The sequence below is a fragment of the Salminus brasiliensis genome, chromosome 21, assembly GCF_030463535.1.
Source record: "Salminus brasiliensis chromosome 21, fSalBra1.hap2, whole genome shotgun sequence".
Lineage (NCBI taxonomy): Eukaryota > Metazoa > Chordata > Actinopteri > Characiformes > Bryconidae > Salminus > Salminus brasiliensis.
Window position 1 is genome coordinate 10,492,218 of NC_132898.1, and position 13,293 is coordinate 10,505,510.

Below are 13,293 nucleotides of genomic sequence, written 5' to 3' on the forward strand. Positions count from 1 at the left end.
ACATCTTGATTGGTCATGTCCCAGTACGGCCTCTCTCCATAGGACATCACCTCCCACATGACAATGCCGTAGCTCCACACATCGCTGGCAGAGGTGAACTTCCTGTACTGTATGGCCTCTGGAGCTGTCCATCGGATAGGGATCTTCCCTCCCTATAACCCAGAATCAGGTTCAAAAGGAAGGTTCAAAAAGAAGAAACTAATAGCTTGAATAGTGTTAAGCTATACTGTATAGAACTAATTATTTATATATATATATATATATATATATATATATATATATATATATATATATATATATATACTCAGTGGATATAAAAAGTCTACACACCCCTGTTCAAATGCCAGTTTTTTGTGATGTAAAAAAATGACAGCAAGACAAATAATTTCACAACTTTTTCCACCTTTATTGTGACCTATAACCTGTACAATGCAATTGAAAAACAAACAAAAACCTTTACAGCGGAAAAATATAAAATAAAAACTGGTTGCATAAATATGCATACCCTTAAACTAATACTTTGTTGCAGCACCTTTGGCTTTTACTACAGCACTTTTTGGGTAGGAGCCTATCAGCATGGCACATCTTGATGTGGCAATATTTGCCCACTCTTCTTTGCAAAACCGCTCCAAGTTCCAGCTGAAGAAAAATAGCCCCAAAGAATGATGCTGCCACCACCTTGCTTCACTGTAGGTATGGTGTTCTTTTGGTGATAAGCAGTGTTGTTTTTGCGCCAAATATACCTTTTGGAATTATGTCCAAAAAGTTCAACCTTGGTTTCATCAGACCATAACACATTTTCCCACATGCGTTTGGGAGATTCTTTTTGCAAAATTAAGCCGGGCTGGGATGTTTTTCTTTGAAAGATAAGGCTTCCGTCTTTCCACCCTACCCCACAGCCCAGACATATGAAGAAGACGGGAGATTGTTGTCACATGTACTGCAAAGCCAGTACTTGCCAGAAATTCTGTATACATCCTGTTCTTGGTAACGTCACTGTCGTGCCATGTTTTCTCCACTTGATGATGACAGTCTTCTCTGTGTTCCATGGTATATTTAATGGCTTGGAAATTCTTTTGTAGCCTTTACCTGACTGATATCTTTGACTAATGGGATCCCTCTGATGCGCTGGCAGCTCTTTGTGGACCATGGCTTGTGCCGGAAGATGTGGCTACAAAAATGTCAGGACAAGCCTACCAGAACAGCTGAACTTTATTTGGGGTTGATCAGAGGCACTTTAATTGGTGACAGGTGTGTGCTGACTCCAATTGAACATTGGTTTGAATGTAATTGGTTAAATCTGAACACAACCACACCCCCAGTTATAAAAGGGTGTGCACACTTATGCCACATTATCTCAGTTGTTTATTTTTATTTCACCTCCCTGAAAGATTTCTGTCTGTTTTTCAATTGCATTGGTTATAGGTCACATTAAAGGTGGAAAAAGTCATTTTTTTACATCACAAAAACCTGGCATTTGAACACACACACACACACACACACACATACATATATATGTGTGTGTGTGTGTGTGTGTGTATTATAAAACCATAGTTGTCCATAAATGAAGTTATGTAATAATGATAAATGAGAAAAAGTATTGAACACATGAAGAAAGAGAGTTGCAAAAAGCCATGGAAAGTCATGACACCAGCTAAAATCTAGCAGTAATTAGAAAGCAATCCTGTCATTTAGTGTAAATAGACATCAGCTGCTTCAACTGATGGCCTAGAAAAAGGTGTCTCATTACCAAGATGCCACACAAGATGATGATGGGTATAACCAGTGAGCTTTCTTAAGACCTCCACAAACTATTCTGACAGTTCCAGTGAGCACTGTTAAAGCCATAATCCAGAAGTGGAAAAAACATCATTTCACCATAAACTGGCCATGACCAGGCACTCCCTGCTAGATTTCAGACAGAGGAGCGAAAAAAAATTCAGAATAGTTGTCCAAGAGCCAAGGACCACCTGTGGCGATCTACAGAAAGACCTCAAATCAGCAGGTACAATTGTATAAAGATAGATTTGATGAGTGTGATTCACATGAGTGTTTGGAAGAATGGTTCAAAATCCCATCTGAGCAATGCATGTGACTAGTTTCTCTATACAGGACGCATCTTGAAGCTGTTATCACCAACAAATGCGTTTATTTAGTACAAGGTATTAAATAAATTTCAGTAAGTAAGTGTTCAATACTTTTTCCCTGTGTCATTTCTCATTATTACACATAACGACATCTGATGAGAATTATATATCAATAGCACCTATAGAAATATATTTACTTATATTAAATTGGTGATGTGTTCAATACTTATTTCTCCTGCTGTGTGTGTTTGTGTGTGTATATATATATATATATATATATATATATATATATATATATATATATATATACATATACACACACACACACACACACACACACACACACACACACACATTTTAAATCCTCTTACCAGGGCACTGGTATAGGTGGGGTCGGACGTGTCGTCTTCCAGGAAACGCGAGAGTCCAAAGTCTGACACCTTACACACCAGGTTACTGTTGACCAGAATGTTCCGGGCTGCAAGGTCACGATGGACGTAATTCATGTCAGCAAGGTACTTCATTCCCGAGGCAATCCCACGCAGCATACCCACCAGCTGAATCACTGTAAACTGCCCATCATTTTGCTGTAACATAAACGCAATCTTCATGTTAAGCTGGTTAGTTTAGATAGTTCAGATATAGCTACTTTAAAGCTTTTTAGTGGCTTTAAGGTTTTTAATCATTTTCCCTTTTAATTTTAAAGCCACACAAAAGGTCTCAATTTATTTGGAAAGTACACTTAACACCTTTACAGATTTCCTGTAGATAGCTAAATGTGTAAACAAGTGATTTGATGAAACACAAACTGTAATATCCAAGATAATATATTCAATATATTATATCCAATATTACATCCAAGATATTAGAAAAAGCTGTGGCCCAAAAAATATAAACCTATAAACCTGAGTAAGAATGAAATGAGAAATTCCGATCTGGATTCAGACCATCATAGACCCATCATAGCACTGAGACAGCCCTTCTTACCTCTGACCAAGGCTACGTATCTTTATTATCCCTACTCGATCTCAGTGTAGCATTTGAAACTATAGATCACACTATTCTCTTAGAAAGAGACCATGGTTGAAATCACAGGAACAGCCCTATCATAGTTCAAATCTATCTAACTGGACGCTATCAGTTCATAAAGGTAAAAGATTTATCTTCAAATTATACAAAAGGAATATATGGAGTTCCGCAAGGCTCTATTTTAGGACCGCTATTATTTATATTACACATGTTACAACTGGGCGCAGTTATAAACAGACATGAAGTTAATTTCCATTGTTATGCAGATGACACACAGTTCTATATATCAGCCAAACCTGACGATAAACCTAGATTAAAGAAATTAAGGACTGTGTAAAGGATATACGACTCTGGATGTCACATCCTTCTTCTTAACAGTTCATTGGTTTTGTTACTATCAGACTAAATGTTAGACTTGGCTGAATTTTCCATTATTTCTGGTCCAGCAGCTAAAAATCTTGGTGTCATATTCGATTTATATCCATCATTTGACATATATTGACAACATACATTGAGCTAATATTAGTAGGACAGTCTTTCTACATCTTAGGAACATTGACAAACCAAGAAATTCCTTATCTCTACAGGATACAGAAAAGCTAGTCCATGCATTTATTAAGGCTAGATTAATGTAATGCACTTTTGTCAGGTTGTTCCAGCAGTAACCTTAATAAACTTCAACTAGTTCAAAATGCTGCAGTTTTAGTCCTTACTAAAACTAGAAAATTTAACCATATCAGTCCAGTTCTATGAGCACTGCACTGGCTCCCAGTTAAATTCCATATTGACTGCAACATTTTTCTATTAACATACAAAGCCCTACATGGCCTCGCTCCTGAGTGCCTGCAAGATCTTATTACATATTATGAACCATCAAGAATACTTAGATCTCAGGGTGCTGGCTTCTTAGTAGTTTGGGACTGAGACATAGTCTCAATCTTTAAATCTAGGCTGACAACTCATCTGTTTAGTTTAGCTTTTGGTATTTAATGTTTCCCCTTAGATAAAGGTTGTAAGTCCAGGGTTTCATGGACACAGGGAATTGTAGTATACTAAGATGCTGGAGCATCTCACTGCTTGCAGCCGATCACTCAGGGTAAATGGTCACCCACTCATCCAGCCCAACCTACTGAAGTCCCCTCTACCTGCGTCAGACCAGCTGCCACCTACCAGTCCGACCAGCAGGCACGCACCGCCTCTCCACCACCCATGCCAGACCAGCGGCACACCCTCCTACCACTGCTATCTGCCTAATGTCCATGTTAAAACCTAAATGGACTCTTAACTATCTGCCACTATTAATATTACCACTATTAACCATCATTACTCTCATTACTCTTACCATCACTGCCATGACTATATTAAGTTATACTACACAATGATTATTATATTATGATTATGAATATGTTGCACACCTGAGTAGTACAACAGTATAGGTGGTTTGGTGACTTTTTGTCAATCATCTATAAATAGTTCTGACCAGAGGAGGATGGACCTTGTGAGTCTTAGTTCCTCACAAGGTTTTTTCCTCTAGCCAGAGTTTTTCTTTGCTAATGTTGCCGTTGGCTTGCACATTGGGGCTCTTATATTTTTCATGTCTTTTTATGTTATTGATTTCTGTCTTTTACTAATTACTGATTGTGTAAAGCTGCTTTGTGACAACAACAGTTGTAAAAGGGCTTTACAAAAAAATTTGATTTGATTAATATATATGTGGTTGGATGTAAGTTCAAGTTATGTTATGCAGCTAGAAGGCATACAAAATGCTGCCAAAGATAGCTGTCCGATTCATAATAATATTGTGCATTTATGACTAATAAATGACTATGTGGGGCTACACTGCTATAGGCTGAAGAGGCAGATATATGTAAATAATGAGATATATATGTAATATATGTAAAAAACAGATTTTTGTGGAATCACTATATACACATTGTATATCAACCCATTCAGTCTAAAGCTAATTTACACAGTCCAAAGTTATTTACACTTTGCCTTCCATATGTGATTAAAAACTGTAAATATAAGATATTTATTTTTCTGGTTTAAGTTCATAATGTTCAGTGAATTATAAATTTTTTTTACTAGGTAGCAACATTTGTTAATATGTCATTTGCTTAAGGTGTTACTGTAAAACAGACCTAAAAACTCTGGTAAACCTGACTGGCTGCACCATGTTTGCTGTATATACATATACACATACAGTTGCACACATTATGATTGGCAATAATGGGCTCCTGTTAACTACAAACTTTCGCAGAAAATGTGTGAAATCTTACTCATTAATATAAATTACTGAATACAAAGCTGCATTCTATATTGGACATTATAGTCATATTTTAATTAATTGTTTGATTCACTTTTTCCTTTTATCATGCCTGTGTTTGGTCAGATTTGGAGGTAGAAAACAGACAGAAAGCGGTCTAGATTTTATGCTCAGATTTTAAAGCAGACACTGGCTGTCCAATGCTGAGCCTTGCTAAATCCTGCAGCTGCTCTCCATAAGCGAAGCTCCTGCTGCTTTGCCCCAGCTGTGGTTCCAGCTGCTTCCATCTGTAGGCCCACCACAGCCACTGCCATAAAGCACCGCCGCCCTTCAAGTACTGGCCACAGGAGACCATAGCAGTCGGCCTGGTGTAGACAGATACACACGTGTCAAGTGGGACGACGGACACTGTAAGATGCTGAAGAGTCCATCCTTTGTACGCCTTTAGGCTGCCTAAAAGACTATGGCAAACTAGTCAACAACTACCATGCAGTGTTGTATAGCAAAATGGAGCGATATCACATATGCTATATAAACAAATGTATTTGGACACCTCTTCTTATTTGTATATATAGCTTTACCTTTTGCTAATTAAGGCTTTCAGTCCAAACATTGCTTGTATTGTCCACAATGGCAATAGAACAGTACATTCTGGAACTGTGACCTGTGAAGTGATGGAGCTTCATGCAAAACCTTTGGGATGAGTGCCATAACTAACAAACCAACATTAGTAACTGACCTCACAATTGCTCTTGAAGCTGAATGAAGCCAAATTCTCACAGCTATGTTCCAACATCCAGTGTAAAGTCTTCCCAGATGAGTAGAGGCCCCTTGATTTTAGAAGAAATGCTGCATGAGCAGGTGCCTACAATCCTTTTGGTATACAGTAATGGATGTTCTACATGGAACTTTAATCTCATTTTACATTTTACTCTAATACTAATACAGACCTAATGCATTAAAACGTTTGAAGATCATTCAATGCATTTATGACATATGATATTGGCCAACTAACTAATCAGTATATGTTGCTGTTTTAGAGCTAAAAGATTAGAGAGTTGAGATGAATGAAAAATTATGTTCGTTAGTGACACTTTCTTGCAAATTAAACAACTTTTTAGATTAAAAGGCGATCATGATTCGATTGCCTTTTACAATGCAGTTTAAGTCAAGCTAGGAGTCCAGGGGAGAATCATTGGTCGCTCTCTTTCTGGGTGGCTTAAATAGCCCTGCCCCATTACTCAGCATAATGCTGGCTATTGTAGATGTCTTTTAGCAGAACTAGCAGTTTTTTCTTTCCAATGTGTTGAGTTGACCAATGATGTAGCATTAGCAAAGGTTTAACAATGATGGTGGTTCACGTGACAAGTTTGGTAGCACTGTGTTCCTAATCAGCAGGTAGAACTGAACAAGACTAAATCAAGGAGAAAGGTATTTAGGTATTTATAAAAAAAATTAAAAAAAAAAGATTTTCCACTGTGTACTGTTTACCTGATGTGCCTGTCATCTTGAGATGTGTCGTGCTAAACCTTTTCCCATTATACGCCATCTTATACAAACCTTTCGCCCCCATTAAGCAACCTGACATCCTCCTCACGTCCTTGCCATCTCCTAACTTCTCCTCATACTCATCTTGGCAATTAAGCTCCATGAATTATTAATGAGGCTCAAATCCCTCACAAACATGAGTTGGTGCTCTAATCTCCCTGCAATGTTTGCCTATAGCTAAATTGAAGGGACTCAAAGCCCAAAGTAATTTGGATCCACAGCCGGTGCAAGGTAAACATTCCTTCCTTGAGTATACTGCAATAATTGATTCAGACACTTATCAGCAGCCGTATCTTGGTGTGGATTCAGCATCTGTCACCTGAGAAGGAGGCTGACACTTTCTTAAATCTGCCTAAAAGTCAGGTTCACTTTTGAATTTCATATTTCATTACTCATCCTGGTTATAATTTTTGACAGACTGCTCTCTTTCTGTCTTTTAGTGTTTCTAAAATAGCTTTTTCTAATCTTTCCTTGGTAAGCGAAGAAAGAGAAATGTTAGACAGTTTTCCTCGATGGAGACAGCCTCTGCCCCATGTCTACAATTGCGTTCCACTGTAAACCTGTCAGACTGTCGCATTTAAGCTACAATGCTGTCAGCGAATGTCATGCACCACAATGCTTGTTTTGAAAGCGTTGGCTGAGGTGTCGGAATTGCACAACAACCTTATGGTGTAATCGCACAAAACATGCACACACACCTTTCAGAGCCAGACCTGTATGATACTCTGTATTGAAATGCAAATGTGTGTACTCTATCTGTGTGAATGTTGTATCAAAACACAGCAACACTGTATTTACCTGCGTTTCTTTCTCACATCGGTAAACATTTCTGATACGCTGTCTACTGAGAGACCACAGTCTTGATTCCTCCCTAACACTATTAATTAAAATCCTATGTTCTTGATAGATTAATGTAAAATTATCTTTACTTAATATGCACAGCTGTGTAGAATATAATGAATTTATTATTTTAGCAATAATACAATAATACAAGAAAAATTGTTAGAAAGTTACAGGCCACAGTACTGCGTTTCAGTGGTTTCTTTTCCTTTATACTAATCTCCTGTAAGCCTCCACACCATCACCTCAACACCTCATTACTCCACCACCATTTTAAGTATCTTTGTCTAAAACAAACATGGCCGAAGCCCTGTATCTCTGTGGGCGCAAATCACACTGTGCCACTATGTGGAATCGAAGAATACAGCTAGTAGTAATAGTAATGCTAATAGTAAAACTTTGGTGAACCTCCTTTAGAGAAATATGTGCAATACCATTCAGCTGCAGGTAACTATGCTGAACAGGTAACACACAGGACTATTGTATAGTCCACACAGTGAACTATTCGCAAAATAGGAAAATCGAGCAAATCATAAAAATAGCACAAATGATAAGACAAATGACAAAGAAATAAATAAATGAGTGGAAATATAAAGAATAAAACAATAGTTAAGCAGTGAATAAAAATAAACAGTAAAAGAAAGGTAAATGAAATTTTTAAAAAGGCAGCTAAAAAACATACCAAATTCCCAAAAATCCCCAAACTACAATTAAATAAAAGTCACAGACTATATTCTTCCAAAAAAGTCCAAAATAGATGTAAAAAAACACTGTCGGTACCACACTTAATTTTCATGAATGTTACTTAAATTAAATTGATAAAATATGATTAGTTCCTACATATATGTGAAAGCTAGATCAAAATACATGAACAGAAATACATGAATACAAAATAATCATTAACATTAAACAACCACATTGACCATTTGTAACGGGCACAGATGGAATTTGGCTTTCGCATTTATCCTATCTGTGCAGTGAACACACACATACACACCAGTGAAACACACACAGTGGACAGTGAGCACATGTGCCTGGAGCGGTGGGCAGCCATTGCTGCGGCGCCCGGGGAGCAGAGAGGGTGAAGGGCTTTGTTCAAGGCTCAAGGGCTCAACAGTGGCAGCTTGCCGAGCCCGGGTATCGAACCCACAACCCTGTCATCAATAGCCTGGAGCTCTAACCGCTGAGCTACCACTGCCCCATAAATTGTACATTTTTCTTTTTTGTAAATCAGTTTTGTCTCTCTGCTTAGCATTTTCAGTACTGTTCAATATTCCATGTGGTGTCCTTTTAAAAAGAAGAAAACAGAACACAATAATCAAATCTATAACCAGGTTCTACAATTTAGCTCAGAATAGCAGCAGAGTAGCAGCCCATCAGCTTTATGTCGGCATTAACTAATGTAGGCTTTAGTACAATTCTTTGAAATCTTATCAGTATGACCCTCCACTACGTTAAATTGGTTTAAGTCAATCCAAACAGTTTCGTAAAAGGTAGGCTGCTTAATTTGCCTCATTTACAGCCAATAATGCTGGTGGTTTGTTGTTCATGATAATTACATTTCCTGACACCCCTAAAGCTATGTGTCATAGACAAAATAAGTTTTCACTCATGATAGATCAGAGACAAAGCTATACTAATGAGAAAAATAAATCACTTTTCCTCCCACAAAGATCAGATGTCCACAACTTGCATAAATCTGTGTCATGCTTTTCCCCCCGCTAACTTCAAATGCTCAAAAAGGCCAATTAGCAGTGATGAAGGTTTCTGGACACTTACTTCTTTCCTGCAGCACATTCAAATCAAACTGATATCTGCCAGAGTTGGCCACTTTGCTTCCTGACAGACTCTCCTTTAATTTCCAACCCTGCTTCACTTCGCTGGGATTTGAGGGATGTTCCCTTTCAGCTAAACATCTCAACGAGTTAGCGCAGACAGATGTTAGTGAACGAGCTAAGCATATACAACTTTGAAACCATATACTTCCAGTTTGTTTTGCATGAATTATGCTTGTCCAAACTCCCAACACAGTTTAAGTTGATTGCTAATTCCCATCTGAAGATCTGAACCGCACTTGTCAGTCAGGCAGTAAGAGAACTGTGACACTCTCAAACACTACAGATAACTGTTCTTCATCTAAGTACAGGTCACACTGCTCTGGGTAAAGATATTTTAGTTTTTTTTCTGGACACAGAAAAGTATTTCTGCTTAAAAGTATTTCTGCTTAAAAGTATTTCTGCTTAATTTCTCCCAACTACTTACCAACCCAAGTTCAAACAACAATGCAGCAGCCCTCCCAATGGTTAGAAATGTAATTTAATTTCAGATTATACCAAGGCAGCACTTGGAACCTCTTTTCTGATATTAGATGGAATTATCACCAGATATTAAATTATCTGTTTAGATTAACTATGTGTATTGTCCTGTTGTGTGCTTTGCTGTGAGATAGTAGCAGTAGTTTATGAAGTTCCACTGTATTTTTTTTTTTAAATGTTCATCGTTATTAATTTTATACACTTATTGCTATATTGTGTGCATGCTGCTGAGAACCCATTATTAGGCCTGTTCAGGTGATGACAGACCTGAGAACAGCAACGGTCAAGCTTTCCCATGCCATTAGATAGGCAAAGAATGTCTATGCAAAAAAAAATACATATGACAACATTTAAGTCAATGCATACACACGGCATATGTGGCAGGACATCCAGGCCAACTACAAGACACCTGCTTGAGATTATGATGCCTCCCTCCAGGTGCACTGAACGACTTCCACACTAGGTTTTGAAGCACAGAATTGTGTGACAACAAGGAAAACCACCCCTTGTCCTAATTATCAGGTATTTCCCCTGTACTGCTTAATAGAAGTGCTCAACTTCCTTCTTCCATCATCATAATGTTCTAGAGAGAGTAGTGAGCATTGCTGCCTGATTTGCAACTTCCCTGACCACAAGACACTACAGTAGAAAGTAAAGAATGCTGATCATAAACACTGCAGTATAAAACTTCCTTATCATGCTGCTTTCTGACAGTAGCTTTTGTTTCTAATTTCACTTTCCCTGGGAGTTAAGGGATGTTTCCTTTGAGTTAGCAGACATAGAGGGTAGGACACCTAGCCATATATAGTTTAAAACCATATACAATTCCAGTTTCTAGTTCTCGTTTCATATGCATGAATTATGCATGAGATTAAAGAGGTTTGCAACACCCCCATGTTTTTGATCAATGTAATCAATAATAATTATTACCTATAACTAAAAATATTTTTTTTATATCATAACATAAAAAACCTACTACAGATTAAATAAACACGCAATAATCTCCACCATCATTCTTGTTTATTGTTCAGATTTGAACTATGCAAGCATGTCACGCAGGGAGATTATTGGAATTAATATAATTTTAAATGGTATGATTATGACTGTGTTTTAACATTGGTCAGCTGGCCATACTTTCTGACAGCGGCATCTTCCTCTGACTTCCATCATTGATTTATTTCTCTGGGATTTCAGAGATTTCGCCATTCAGATAAATCTGATTGAGTTAGCCCAAAGCATACATACTTTGAAACCATATACTCCCAGTTAATTAAGAATGAATTATACATGAGACTAAAATGGCTGTCACGCTACCACCTTTCTGATCAATGTATTCCATGATTATTGCAGATTGGTTACTGCAGAGTTATTATACTTACAAACGTCTTAATGAACCCCTTATATCTGTAGAGAACACCTAAAATAATCAACTACAGGTTAAATACATTTAAAATTAGCATTGGCATAACTGTTCGACTACTGTTAACAGATCTGCAGGGAGAGTGCAGGCAGTAGACTATTTACTTCCATCATATTTTTTTAATAAGATGCTAATTGCACATGGTTATTAGCATTGTTGAAATTCAAAACAGTATGATAATCACTGGACGTTATTTTGCACTATTTACCTGTTGAACCCAGCCATGAGGCTTCCTAACAGCGACCTCCTCTTCTAATTTCTAGCCCTACTCTGGAATTTGAGAGATGTTCCCTTTCAGCTAAGCATCTGAATACGTTTGCGCACACAGATGCTAGAACAAGGCCACATATACTTTGAAATCATATACTTTGACTTAATTATGCATGAGATTAAAATGGCACCCCTTTTTATGTTTCTGATTAATGTATGCTATGATGTAAATTAAGTATACAGAGCATTTATGTTTATTAATATAACTATAAGCTGTTCTGAACTGTAATGTGTGGAGTATATTAGCGCTAGCATGACCAACGCCGAATGAGAGCATGACTACCATAAACAGATTTAAAAAAGAAGCTGGACTGCCTTCATTTAAAGCAAGCTCAGTCTCAAAGCAACTGTTAGTGGGCGACACATGAAGATGAAGGCAGAAGTGTTGTGGGCCTTATTAAAGCAGAATCACAAATCAATACACAGTGTAGATATGCACCATGGGGAGGCTTGCTGGAGAGGCCTGATTGGGTTTAAGGGAAAAACCCCAGAAAGGGATTACCTGATAGACACTGTGATAAATAAATAGCAAGCATTTGAAATGATGTTGATGCATGCACACACGTGGTAAGAAGGGATTTTTTTTTGTTTGCTCACATGTCTGTGTATAGCTGTTACCATACTAAGGTACACACATACTGGGTATATGTGTGCACTTATGATGATTGGAAATATTTAAAAGATCCTGATTTATCTGCAATGCTAATTTTTCACTTCTTTTAAAGGGACTTTTCTCCCTGCCACAAATGGAGTCAGTCATGGTGTGTGAAGCTTTACTCAAACTATTTCTAATCCAATTGCCATTATTTGCAGAAGACATTAAACAGTTACACAGGCATAACTATAGCCGTAAAAGAGAAAGGGAAGAAATTGACTTAAAAGTCTCCAGTCTTACATTTACATTTACATTTATGGCATTTAGCTGACGCTCTTATCCAGAGCGACTTACAAGGTTACTCGTATTACAGAGGTGGGCCAATGTAGTGTTAGGAGTCTTGCCCAAGGACTCTTATTGGTGTAGCGCAGCATAGTCACCCAGACCAGGAATCGAACCCCAGTCTCCCACATGGTGTGGTAGCTCAGTGGCAGGTAGTGGTGTTATCTGTTGCGCCACACCAACCAAGTCTTAAAATGACTCAGGAGTCAGGTGTGTGTGTGTTTAAGAGATTATTTGTGGGTGGTTGTAGAAAAGTAGAACAGGCCAATCAGGACTTAGAAAGAGCATATGCAGAGGTTCCAAAGTATGTGTGCATGCAAGCATGTGTGGCACGTGTGTGTGTTGTTTTTTTTACACTACCAGAACAGAAAAGGCAGGGAAACAACAGGAAAGCAGCGCTAACCATGTCCGGCAAAATAACACTTTCAAAATAGGTTTAGAATGTTTTACCGGTTTTTAACACATGCACAAGCCCTGAATAATATGTGAGTATTTGCAAATTGCATGTTTTATGCAGTAAATAAAGTTTTAGAAAAAAAGAAAAGGCCCTAAAACTAAAGTGACTGACAATTTGAACACTA

At 37.8% G+C, this 13,293-nt stretch overlaps 1 protein-coding gene across 3 annotated transcripts in view; it reads right to left on the reverse strand.

Moving 5' to 3' along the window:
* The window catches only part of ephb2b (eph receptor B2b), a 173,575-nt gene that overhangs the window by 13,742 nt on the left and 146,540 nt on the right, over positions 1–13,293 (reverse strand). For 2 of the 3 annotated variants that reach the window (XM_072666148.1, XM_072666147.1), the window contains exons 12-13: positions 2,459–2,674; positions 3–152 (exon numbers count right to left, since the gene is read on the reverse strand). In XM_072666148.1, the coding sequence (XP_072522249.1) occupies positions 3–152; positions 2,459–2,674 (366 nt within the window). Of the gene's footprint in view, positions 1–2; positions 153–2,458; positions 2,675–2,711; positions 5,748–6,121; positions 6,213–13,293 lie in introns of those variants that run through there. The other variant, XM_072666149.1, reaches the window with a different exon arrangement.